Source organism: Mesoplodon bidens, assembly GCF_964165515.1.
Source record: "Mesoplodon bidens genome assembly, chromosome: 13".
NCBI classification, from domain to species: domain Eukaryota; kingdom Metazoa; phylum Chordata; class Mammalia; order Artiodactyla; family Ziphiidae; genus Mesoplodon; species Mesoplodon bidens.
The window spans coordinates 77,427,959-77,441,390 of NC_138169.1; the positions used below are offsets into that span (position 1 = coordinate 77,427,959).

Consider the following 13,432-nt stretch of genomic DNA (forward strand, 5'->3'; position numbering starts at 1 on the left):
CTTGTCAGAAAAAAAAAAAAAAAAACACATGAAACTCCGTATACAAACGTGTAAACGGTCACAGTTTACACTTGCGGGAATTTCCACACCTGTTCTTCTGAGCGGCCATGAACAGGAGGAAAGAGGGAGAGAAAGGAAAGGTCTGCCCCCATTCACCCTCATTCAGACAGAATCATGAACCCTGTTTTCTTACTTTAAAATAAATAGCACTATGTACTGAGCACATGTTTTATTTTTCTTATGGGGCAAAAGTAGTTTTTCCAAAGTAAAAGTTCTGAAATGGATTTTTTTTTTTTTTTTTAGAAACAGACATAGCTGGGAATTTTCTGAAAACTAGTGCAAGTAGGGATGTTTCTCCTTTCACTTTCCATTTTTACATATGCATTTAAGGCCAACATGCACTGGCTAATTTCAGTAGAATGTTCCAGAGCAAGGGGAAGCATGGCATCTCAGGGGATGGGTGGACATTTATTGGGCATTCACTTTTTATAGGGCCTGGGATATCTGGGAGTATGGGGGACTCATATTCAGGAAATAGAAAAAAAATCCAATTAAACAGGGAAATAAGCCAAACAAAAATGGACATCAAGATAAAACACCACATATGAAAACACAGACGCAGGCACAGAACCAGCTGTAGTTTCTAAAAGCTGGGCTGAATCTGCTCACCTTGCAAAGATTTCCCGGACGGCGGTAGGGAGGGTGGGGGGACTGCCCACGAATATTTCTTCGTTTCTACCGGCTGACTCTTAACGTTTCTAAATCCCTTGAATGGAGTCACTCTTAGTTTTTTCCCAAGCTCAAGCCACTTTATTATTTTAAAAATGTTCACGGGGGTTTAACCTACAGACAGCAAAATGAACACTCTGTGTGTGTGTACAGTGTGATGAATTTTGACAAAAGCAAGTACCCCTGGAACCCACTCCCCTCTCAAGATATGGAGCCTTTTCCGTCCTTCCAGAAGGATCCCTCGAAGCCACTTTGTTTTAAAATTATTTGCATCTGAATGTTTTAGCGTGGAGACTATCAGAGCCAAATGTGTGGGAAGCAAGCCTCACCATCCATCATCTACTGCAGACACAGGTTGTGAAGGTTCCGAAGATGCTGCTTGAGCCTGCACAGACACGTCTGCAGGGATGGGAGCTTGTAGTAAATGCCAAGGGGCTTTTCAGGGACAAGCACGTGGGCCCCTCTCAGCAGCCCAGCTGGCAACTTGACCATGCAACTAAGACCCAGTGGGTTTCTTTTCTGGTTGCGTTCTTCAGGCATCAGGGTTTACATGTTTAGAAAGAGGGAAGTTGAGGCGGGATAGTCAAATCGACCATATTCTCAAAGGAGCACAGGCTCTCTGATGAGGAGGGTTCAACCCAGCTCAGAGCACTCCCTTCCAAAAGTCTATTGCGACATCGAAAGAGGAGTTCACATGACCAGGCCAATTAGAAATTGTCTTCACATTTCCTGTTTCCCAAATTTCCAAGGAGACCTGCAGGGAATGTCTGGCCCAGAGGCACACATTCAGGGTGAGGAGGGACAGTGGCTCCACTTTGCTATGATGTCGCCCTCCTGGCAAGGCGGGGGCGGGGCTGGAGGGGAGAAACGAGGCCAAATGCGCGTCCTTTGGGTCCAGGGAACCAAACTCCTGGCAGAGGCGCCAGGAGCGGAAGACCGGATGGGGCAGGCGCCTGCACCTCTAGACTTCTGTTTTCTCAGGAAAGGTAGAGCTACTTCACAGACGTCTGAACTGCACATCTTCAAAGCTAAAACAGAATGAAAAAGGTCCCGAAACATTATGTAGGAAGCAGTTTCTTTCTTTTTTTTTTTTTTTCTGTTCATCACTTTTCCAAGATGGTGCCGCGAGGTAATCCTTTCTTAAATCTTCCAGCAATCAAAACAATGTGGTCACAGAAGTTTACAACTTTAAAACCTTTCAAAGGTCACCTCCCTGCCACACACCCTCTCACATTAAGAGCATAACGGATATTTTGAGTCACACATATTGTTCTTTGTTCAATTTGCATTGGGTGAAATCCCTCCTTTGGACCAATTTAGTAAGCCGTGCCTTGGCCTCCCTTGGTGATGGTTCTCTTGTCTTCTCTATTTTCGTGTGTCAAAAAAGTTTAGACTCCCAACGGGTAAAATGGAGGTGTAGCCTTTGTCATTTACGCTTTCTTTTTGCTCAGATGGTTTTTCCATCTTGCTGGGGTTGGAATTCCTTCTCCTTCACGAGGAACTAAGCCCTTCAAGGCTCAGCTGAAGTTCAAGTGCTCCATGATGCTCTTGGACCTCCTCTCCTTGGCCCTTCCCTACCTGACCTTTCACTGAACTGACCTACTTCTCCATATTTCAGGCTCAGATGGCTTGGTCTCCACCACTAGACTGGGCTACTGAAGGCCTTAATCGAGAGTTCTCGTGCCAATTACAAAGTGAGATGGTGAGAGAAAGACTGTCTAAATGGGAAATTGATCCCAAGCACCCACTGCTCCAATGCGGGGGTTCCCACTGATGAATTGTCTCACCTCCAAATACAACACGCGGCAAAGAGCCCTCAGGCCTGGGACCCACTCTTCCCACCAGATGCACTGTGCACGCCAGCTGTCACAGGAGGCCTGAGTGCTTTATGAGGCTGCCTGCTCACTCCCCCGGCTTCGTGTGTAAGCCAACGGTGCTTGGCTTTTAGAAACATATTTCTTTCTCTATGAGTAATTTAAAAGTGACTCATGTTCAGCTTCACCAGCCGGTCCATGTGACCCACAGTGCTGGTTGAGTGTATCTATAGATGTGTAAACCAAAGCAGTTCTTAGAACACAGATTTCCCCCCTCCCACGTGCTGTTTATTTCCCTCCACTTCACAGGGGCCGAGCGATGATGCACACGAGCTGCCGGGGACCGCCTGCCCCTTACTCAAGCCTGGAATGGGCCCATGAGGAGGAACCAAAGCACAGCGTCCAACAAGAGAAAATAAAAGACCAGAGGAGGAAAGAGACAGGCAAACGGAGCTAATACGTTTCTTTCGTATGAGCCGATGATCAAGGAGCTCTGAGAAAAACTCATAAAAATCTAATACAATGGGGATTCATCTAAACAAAAACTACTGTGTCTCTTTCTGTTCCAGTGGAGGTTGAGATGTAAAGAAGTAGAACTCGCACCCACACTGCCTCCAAGCAGCCCACCACTTCATTTCCTAAAACAGAAAAACATTCCTGGGATGTGTTGTGGTTGGACTGGATAGCTCACATATATTAAAATGTTTTAATTTCCCCAGCTTGTCTTCACTCCTCTGCCGCTGGAGAACGCGCAGGGCCCAGCTTGGGGACACTGCTGCTGCAGGAAGGACGTCGGGTGACACAGCTGCCAAGCGCACCAGATAGTGGTTCCTACCTCCTTCTCACTTCCTTTTTTCTATTAAACCAAATCTAAAAACTCATTTGCCTGCTTTGTGAAGACCTCCATAGTCTGGCCTCTCTCACTTTATTTTCCGGCGCTGTCTATGTTAACTGTGCAACGTATCCGCAGCTACAGCCTGGGAGTGTCTTCACTGCTTCTCCAATGAGCTGAATCGGTCCCACCCCAGAGCCTCACCCACTCCCTCCGACCTCCCAACACCCTTCATCATCACCCTCCATCTCTCCCGCCCCATGGCACCTTGTTACCTCCATCACCCGAGTCTTCACCCAGTCCTCAAGCTCAGCTCATCCCACCTGAAAACCTTCCACGGAGCCTGGCTGGACCATTCCAGCTGTCTTAGCATCTACGTCTCCTGAACTCCTCCCATATTTCATTTTGCTACTTGATATACGACAGTCATGCTTCTCCAGTTGGACTGCAAACTCTTTGGGGAGGGGAATCACGTATCTTATTCCCATTTATCCCCACAGCACCGAGCCCCACAGCAATGGGCAACGTGAACTTCCCAGTTAGAAGAACTATTTTGTTTTTGCCAAAAAGGTGTTGTATGCAAGGTCTTACCAAACTTTTAGTTCTCTGTTCAATGTGACTGCATGCCAGCTGAAAGAGAAGCTTTACTATTCATCCTAGTTGGAGGCTATGTGGAGAGGAATAAATATTTTGTTGAATTTTCAACAAAATGACAAACATGCGCAGTAACAGGCATTTACCGAGCACTGCGTTCAAGCGTGGTTTTAAGCATTTGACAACATCAATTCGTCTGAACCTCACACTGTATGCAGTAGATACTGTTATTAACCCCACTTCTCACAGGAGGAGACTGAGGCAGAATAGGCAACTTGTCCAAAGCCACATGGTTAGAAAGTGCTGGATTCAAGCTCAGCTCCTGTGGCTCCAGGCTGTGCCCTTAGGTGCTATGCTGTACTCCTATTAACAGGTGCGTTTTAGGTATCCAGCTTCCACAGGGCCATCCTGTCCCAGTCAGGTATACTAAAAACTGTCACCACTCAAGTCCAACGTAAACAGAGCTGATGACTAAATGTCACCTTGCACGGAAACTTCAAAAAGAAGTGTGGCTATGTGGGAGCTAAATAAACAGCATCTTTAAAGTGAAGGGTATAAAATCTGCCAGTCCATCCCGGGGGCCCCACAGAATAGCACTGGCCATGCTCAGCAGAAATTCCAGGTTCAAACCTCTGGGCAACCTTGAGGTAGAATCCCTTTCAGACCAATGTTACTATACACCCAACAGCATCTTCCCTAATCCTTAATTTCTCAACATAAAGAAACCTAATACAATCCAAATCATAGCTGCAGTTAGATCTGTTTACTATATTTTAAATATGATCTTGCAGACCCACATACGGCATTCTTGAAAACATCAGATTAGGTACAAGAAGAAAAACCTCATCCTGGTGGTCAAATCATAGCAGGAAATGATGCCACCAGCAATTATTCATATATTAGCAGTTGCTTAAGTACCATAAGGCTTTTAGGGGAAAAGATTGTGAGCCAGTGGTTGGAAATGAAGCCCCATTATTAATGCAGTCAAGCTATTCAGCTGGATTCAATAAAATAAAAAGCCCTGCCCAGACCAGTGTCTGTAGCAGAAGATGCTAAGAGCTATTTTTTAAAAATCTGGTTTTATTGAATCCAGGCTTTATACACAGCATTCCTTCTTCCCGAATGGCTGAAGAATCATCCCATGCATTTTAAGCCATTTGAGAGGAAATGGACTTAAGCTGTGTCAGGAAAGCACAGTTAGATTTAAGGAGAGAACTTCATAATATTCAAGGTGATAGAAACCTTGGTAGCTGCTGGATATGCTGTCAAAACAGGCTGTGAAATCCTCTTTTATCAACTCAGTTCAGGTTAAAAACCATTCCTGGGTGCTTCCCTGGTGGCGCAGTGGTTGACAGTCCGCCTGCCGATGCCTGGGACACGGGTTCGTGCCCCGGTCCGGGAGGATCCCACATGCCGCGGAGCAGCTGGGCCCGAGAGCCATGGGCGCTGAGCCTGCGCGTCCGGAGCCTGTGCTCCGCAACGGGAGAGGCCACAGCGGTGAGAGGCCCGCATACCACAAAACAAACAAACAAAAAACATTCCTGGGAGCCTACTATGTGCCAGGCCCCTTGTAGGCCCTGCAAGGCCCTGAGCATCCCAAGATGAACAAACTCTAAGCCCTGCTCATGAGGAAGTTACAACCCAGGGGAGAAGACAGGAGTTCGGGGCTGACCAGCACTGGGAGACGTCGTCTGGTTGGGATGAATGTATTTGGTATAACTCCGTCTGTCCCTCTCCCTGGACTTGCCGCTGTCACTTTTTATGTCTCTGGCTCTATATTCATTGTTTTGGGACAGTTTTGTCCCCATCTTCCAGGCCCCAAGCCTCAGACCTCCCGGGTCTGGGTAGCCCACAGGGCACCATCTGTGTTTATCCCGCCAACCACAGCCTCGGCCAGCTGCTACCCCTGCCTCTACTGCCCTGCTCAGTGGCCCTGTTCACACTGGCCAGTAATGCTGGGAGACCTTTCTGATCCCAGATCTTTCTCATCCTTGTGGGCTGTACACCTGAAAAGAAACCACGGGAATAATTTACTCCTTGGGTGAAGGCATCAGGCCCAGGTGTTTCACATTCACCTGCTCGACAAACATTTACTGAATGCCAAGAGCCAGGTACCAATGGGGAGAAAAGAAAGATTGGGTAAGACTCTGTCCTCGAGGACCTTTGGATCTAATAAAGGAGTAAAAAAGACCTCAGCCCAGGGGAAAGTGCAAATAACAAACTATAAGACAAAGTTAAAAAATAGAGATGACTGCCAGGGAAGGTCTAATTGGACCAGTTATCATCAAAAACCAATGCCCCAAATGAGCAGAGTTCTTGTACCAGATCTCCTGCCAAGCTATGCTCTCTACCTTAGAGCAAGCCCGTTGCCTTTTTGTTAAACCATGGGGCTTAATCCCGTATCAGTCATGGTCAGGGTTGCAGGCCCCCAAGACACAAAGCCTGGCCCCCGGGTGTGAGAAAGCTGCTGGCTGCCCTCCCCAGAAGGGACCATGGGGGTGACAGCCTCTCAGGGCTTTACAGACTGCCCAGTATGATGCCCCAGACAGACAGTCACTGGGACAGAGGGACCTAAGGGGGTGCTAAGGAGAGGAGAGACGGCTCCCAGGGAAGGAGAAGGATACTCTGCAGAGCAGGAGAAACTTGGCCAACCAAACCTTGGATTGAGCCTTGAACGATGAGAGGGTTTGGATTTGGGGAAAAGGAAGGAGAGTCACCCAGATTAGCTGCTAGGAGCCCTGGGCGGGGGGGATCATACATGCCTATCCTTGACTGGCTCGGCGACATGATCTCGGGCATATAGGGTCACAGTGATGTCCCCACCATCACACTGTCACTTTGCATTCTCCTAGACACCCCACCCCCCAAGTCATGCCACACTCTCGGCCCTGATTCCTCCTCAGTTCCCTTCATGTTCCAATGGTACTGATGATGTCCCTCGCCAGGTCACAGGACTTCCCAGCAAACCTGAACTTCCAGCTGATCTTTGCTTCATTTCCCTCAACTTCCCACGATGGCATTGGAGCTGGTCCTTTCACTCCCATGCCTTTTTTTTTTTTTTTTTTTTTTGCTTCATTTACAATTTACTAAGCTCTTGCAGTGTTTCAGAGTGACATGGGGATTTCAACTAACATGAATGGGACAAAAGGTGGACTTTGAACATATCAAGCAAATGTCTTGATCGAATCAGACTACTGGTATAGTTTTTCAATCTATCTGTAAGAAATGTCGGTCTTCCATCCAGGCGATCTTGTACTTCACAGGGTTGGGGGTGGGGATGTTACTATCCTTAAAGTTGGAGAGGAATAGGCCCGTATTATGCTGGTTACACTATCTCATACTGGTTATTTGTTATGGCGCGAGAGAGGCAGTGGGCTAGAAAGATTCCAATCAGCTGGAAGCAAGCGACTCCAGAAGAAATTCCCGCAACAACTCCCATTTCTGACTCTATAACGGTCGTCACCTTTATAAAACAACCTTCATTGTTTACTTTATCTGCATCTCTCTGAGGAGAACAACCTTCAAGTTTACAGCAGCTCTTGGGAAATCCTTTTTCTGAGTAATAATTAGTAACCTTCCAATCTCTATAGTCGGTGACACCACAACAATACAACGTATTTTGGATCTTGTCTACTGCATCGCTTCTATAATCTCCCGTAGCGTTATATTGCTTTAAAGCTTTCTCATAATTATTCTTAAAGCTGTTCTTAATCTCATGTCCGAAAACAAATCCTACGATGGCAGCGACCAGTTCAACCAAAAAAATGAGAGTCAGAAACATTGCATACAGTTTTAGCATCCGTGCAGACACTCGGCAGGTAGCAAAACAGCCAAAGGTGCCCAAAAGAATAATGACAGTGCCAGTGCCAATGAGCACGAAGGGGACATTGGTGGCCTTTTCATTTAAAAGGGAGAAATAACTCTCTAGGCTCACCTTGCCCCAAATGCCAACAGCAAGAAGGATAACACCAGTGATCCAGGAGATGAATGTGTCGATCAAGAGGACGCTCTTGAAACAAGTGATGACCGGTTTGGCCTGCAGCCTCCGAGACGGGGACGCCACGACTAGCCTGAGACCCTGCCCCGCCGTGCCAGGCGATCGGAACAGAGTGAGTGAGGCGCGGAGCCCCCGGGTCTCCCCGGAAAGTGCCAAAAAGTTACTCTCTCCCATGCCTTTTGTCAGCCATCGTGTGTCAAAGGCAGAGTGTCAGAGAAAACAGAGCATACTCAACAACAGAAAACGCAGACAAAACTCAGTGGCTGAAGACCTTTGTAGAAGGTACTCTCACAGTCACTGGCCGAGAGGATACCTTACCCTTTGTCACACCAGCTCTCACTGGCTGAGACCATACAACAGAACTGTGGAAAACGTATACATATATAAACAATGAGCTCTAATGAAATACATTTGGGAGGAAATTATTGCAGAGAGAAACATTATCATAAGGAATTGGTATTCCTTAGAAAGGTGTTAAATGGGGTTAAGTATTAACAAACCCTTCCAACACCGGGCAGATTATATATATAATCGTATTGACTTTGAGTGTGATAGCTAAGCGCTAACTGAGGGGAAGGAGGCCATCAGGTTAAGTTCGGGTAGGAAAACGTTCATATTATAGCGTTAGGAATGATGCACTCCTTAAAGGATAGAAGTTTATGTATCATATTGGTTGACCTACCTTCTTCCATCTCCTCTTCGTTCGTTCGTTCGTTCATTCCTTCCTTCCTCCCTCCCTCCCTCCCTTCCTTTGAGCTAGGCACTGGGCTAGATGCTGAGACTAACGAGAAGAATAAGATATGATCTCTGCCTTATAGGGCTCACATTCCAGCTAGGGAGACCAACAGCCACCCCGTTCTAGTGTTGCAACACCGTAAGGTGCTATGATAGAGGCATGTGGGAGATGCTTCAGGAGCATGACGGAAGGTGGCATCTGCTTTGAATGGGTTTCAGTGGACTCCCTGGCAAATAATTCTGTAATAAATATTTCTCTTATGTCTCACTGCTAGGGGTTTAGCTGTCCTTCACAATCACCTATTCCCACCCTTTCTCTTCTTCTGTCTCTCCCTCTCTCTCTCCCTTCTTCCATCATCTATTTATCTACCTCTCTCCACCCACCAACTATATCTACCTACCTACCCATCCATCCATCCATCCATCCATCCATCCATCCATCCATCCATCAATCACATTTTAAATCATGTAACTTTCTAAGATAGGCTCTTATCCTTGCTGCAGGGACAGCCTAGCTACCAAAGATCATTTTGCTAAAGTGCAAGTTGACAAAGGGAGTCTGGGGTTCCTTCTCCAGAGGTCTTTGAAAGGATTCTTCTCATCTGTCTGAAACGGTTAGATGGTCCTGCCTGAAGGCAGCCAGGCCGACTAGAGGGCATCTCAAGGGCTCCTCTGTGTCCTTGTTTCCTCTGTTGCCAAGAGCCCCTAAGTGTCCTTGGACCATGAGCAGCTGCTACCCTTTCAGCACTGGGCCCGGCTGCCCAGGCCAAAAGCTGAGCTGAGAAATGGCAGCCCTGGAGGGTCTGTTTCCATATTCTTAGAGGTCACTGTTGCAGCTGGCTGCTGTTCTAATAAAGACTGCCAACTCTGCATTAAGAGTCACACCTGGGTTACAATCATTCCTAGCTGACATCAAGAGCCAAAAATCCACGAGATGCTTGGACTCAGCATCTTGTTATGTAGCTTGCATTTTCTAATGCCTTAAAGCTTCTGATCTGTTTCCAGTTGGAAGGAAATGGAGACTGCTCCATTCACTGGTAAATTAATTTGGCCTCTGTAGCATTAATTTCCACAGGTTCCCTCATCTTCTGTTAAGTATAAAGTCTTCCTGGGATAGCAGGGCTTTTTAGGTGGTCTGCATATCCATGGGAAAAGGAAAGGAAATCCGAGGGTGGTATCTAGAGACATTGTTAGCCAGTGGTTACTGAACTTTCTCGACTGCATCCAAAGCAAAGGGGCTGGTCACCCTCAACAGCTAAACATAAACAGTGTGGCATCCTGCACACTGGCAGCCTCAGTGGGCTTGAGTCTTTATCTTGGGGTCTTACCTCTCTTTGATAAGAACTGCTTATTGACCTAACAGTACTGAATCAACGGGTCTGATTCTGAGGCTCTGGTTTACTGTCTCGGAGGAACTCCAGCTCTTGATCCTTAAAGGCTGACAAGGGCTCCACAGGTCTCTAGGCAACGCAGACACCCAATAATGTCTAGTGACATGAGTTCCCCAATTGATTCCATGAGGGACTTCACTTTGGAGTTGTCAAAAGGAACCGGGCCTGTTTTCTCAATTAAATGCAGACAAAGAGTTGCCTTTTCTTTTAGGGATAGATACCAATGGACATCATCAAAGTAATTTTAACCCTGTTTAAAAGTTGAGGGCTTCCCTGGTGGCGCAGTGGTCGATAGTCCGCCTGCCGATGCAGGAGACACGGGTTCGTGCCCCGGTCCGGGAAGATCCCACATGCCGTGGAGTGGCTGGGTCCGTGAGCCATGGCCGCTGAGCCTGCGCGTCCGGAGCCTGTGCTCCGCAACGGGAGAGGCCACAGCAGTGAGAAGCCCAAGTACCGCAAAAAAAAAAAAAAAAATTGATCTTTTGGGGACAGCAAAGGTGACCTGTTTACATTCTTTTATATTTTTTGATGTCCTATTTGTGATTACAGTGATCAAACTCATATAATCAACAGCCAGATTATGAGTATAATCAATGATCAGCACCTGAGAGGAAGCCTGACATGGTGGCTAAGAACATAACATGGGTTTCATCCTGGCTCAGCCACTTCCTACGGCATGATCTTGGGCAAGGTGCTAAATGCGTCTCTGGGCCTCAGTTACTTCATCTGTAAAGTGGGGATAATGACCGTACCTGCCTCATTAAGTTCTTGTGAAGATTAAATGACTCATTGTATGTAATATGCTTAAAGCGGTGCTGGCCCAGCACATGGTAAGTGCTGTATGTTAGCTAGTATTATATTAAGAATGAATCAATCATGGAGCTAATCAACACCTAGCAGACAGGGCAACATCTAAGAATCTGGATTTTAATTTAATTTAATTTATTTATTTTTTGGCCACACCGCAAGGCTTGTGGGATCTTTAGTTCCCCAGCCAGGGGTCGAACCCCGGTCCCCGGTAGTGCAAGCATGGAGTCCTAACCACTGGACCGCCAGGGAATTCCCGTGAATCTGGATTTTAGATGAGATACAATAATACAGCAAAGAGCTTGGAACAGTGCCTAATGCATAGTAAGTGTGCAGTGTTAGCCATTTATACCCCGGGCAGCTGGGACCTACTTCTATTTTGATCTGCTGTTTTCGACCTTGTCTTATCCTTGCAGAGCTCTGTGGCACCACATTTTGCTTCCTCTCTGCCATCCGTGGTGTTCAGAAAAGGCCCAGCCCCCAGCCCCAGGTCAGGGGGAGTCCTGACTAACACGGTGAGGTGCAGAGTCACAGGCTGATACATGACCAGTAAGTTGGGTCCCATTTTGGAGTCCTTTTTCCCTGCTTCATTGTCCATCTACACGTTTCCCCTCGCATCCTCTCTTTATATGTGAGTCTTCAAATCATGCGGCCGCCTGCACCCTCTGAAATCTTCATCCACTTGTACTTCTCTTTTGCACATAAGGAAACACAGGTACAAATGATAACATGAAAAGGGTGTATGAAATCAACCAGGCTTGTCATCGAAGGTCACTGCGTTGCTGCTGGCAGTTGGCTGGGCATTGGTACAAAGAGAATTATACCAATCAGGTGCCTTCTTCCAAAAACTGAGAATCAGAAGACAACCCTTCATTAGGTATTCTTGGTAAATAGACTTTTTTGACAAGATTGGAAAAGGGTTAATTTATCTTTGAGATAATGTTAATAAAATATTACAAACTGAGTTTCTGTGGGATTTTCTCACTGTTATAATCGATGTTTTCTTCTACTGTGAACTCAAAGTGAACTTTTTTGTATAAGTCTAAAATCCATGTTTTTGCCTGCGTATTCATAGCCATGTGTGATGTGGAGCTATTACCCTGCCACTGGTTTAATGTGTACTTTTCAAGTTTTAGTCCCCAAGTTGGACTAATGGGTTACAAAAACAACAACAACAAAAAAAACCTTAATTTCAAAGATCTGGCCTTTTAACCTTTTGGGAAGTGAAAGGCTTTAAATAGTCCACCAATACATTTCACAGTGTCCATCGTGCAATTCTACAAGCACTGTGTGAATGAGACCAATTCACTGCCCCGGTTAGGGAGGTTAGGAGATCCTGATAAATTCAGATAAAGTGTAATGAAAATGCTTAGCAACTGGGGGCCCAGCAGGGTTCAGAAGGCTTGCAAAAGAAAAGCACTTATAATCATGAGATGAGAAGGGATGTTACTGACAACAGCCAACAGATTGATAACGTCATTTTTTCTTGTACAAGTCTAGTTAAGTGCATTCACAAAAGCACTACACAATGCCACGGGTAAAATGAAACTGGAGAACCTTCTGGAAGAGAGCTAGCCAAATATATATGATAAACATGCTTCAAGTTCTAGGAGATGGAGATAATATGTATAATGAATAGAACCGAGATTTCAACTCTGACCTGCAGTTGGGCTAAGGCATCCGAGGCACAGATTTTTCCACTGACCCCCCAAGATGAAGAGCACTGGGCTTCCTCAAGGTCTGTGCAGTTAAAAACCCAGCGAATGGGGCTTCCCTGGTGGCGCAGCGGTTGGGAGTCCGCCTGCCGATGCAGGGGACACGGGTTCGTGCCCCGGTCCGGGAAGATCCCACATGCCGCGGAGCCATGGCCGCTGAGCCTGCGCGTCTGGAGCCTGTGCTCCGCAACGGGAGAGGCCACCACAGTGAGAGGCCCGCGTACCGCAAAAAACAACAACAACAACAACAAAAACCAGCGAATGAACGCAATCTGAATGAACACGTTCTGAAGCCAAGGGAGCACCTCCCTGGGTAATTACTAATTCATTCTTATTAGTCCTCGCTTATCTGTTTACGGAGCAGGAACAATGTGGACATTAAGGATGCTGCGACTGCTGGCCCTGAACAGCTGGTGAGATGGATCTTGCTTTTTAATCAAGAGATAATCATTTTCCCACCTAGGATCTCAGGGAGCCAAGGATCATGCTCTCAGGGTAAGGATCAAAGTTGAATGTGATGAATCCTAAACGATCAATCCTACCTGAAAATTTAAAAAGCCTCCTATGAGGTCATGAAGGCAGAAAAGTCTATCTTTACACAAACGGGGCTCAACTGAGCATTCATTCCTCTTCTAGCTCATCTTTTTCCTCATTTACACCATTATCAGCATTTCCACTGGCTCTGCACAGGATGTCTATAAATAGCACTTAAAAACTGGGGGAGAAAAAAACTGGGGGAAAAAAAGGCAGTATATTGTCTAACTTGAAATTACCTTTCAAAGCTACATTAGCTTCAATGTAAAAGTTGGGCTCAATTG

At 46.4% G+C, this 13,432-nt stretch overlaps 2 protein-coding genes across 3 annotated transcripts in view; both read right to left on the reverse strand.

Moving 5' to 3' along the window:
* BCL2 (BCL2 apoptosis regulator) overlaps positions 1-13,432 on the reverse strand; it is a 182,365-nt gene that overhangs the window by 30,439 nt on the left and 138,494 nt on the right. The window lies entirely within an intron of this gene.
* On the reverse strand, positions 7,067-7,883 carry LOC308627157 (tetraspanin-6-like). The gene has a single exon (XM_081252911.1). The coding sequence runs from the start codon at positions 7,766-7,768 to the stop codon at positions 7,295-7,297; it is 474 nt and encodes a 157-aa protein (XP_081109037.1). The 5' UTR covers positions 7,769-7,883; the 3' UTR covers positions 7,067-7,294.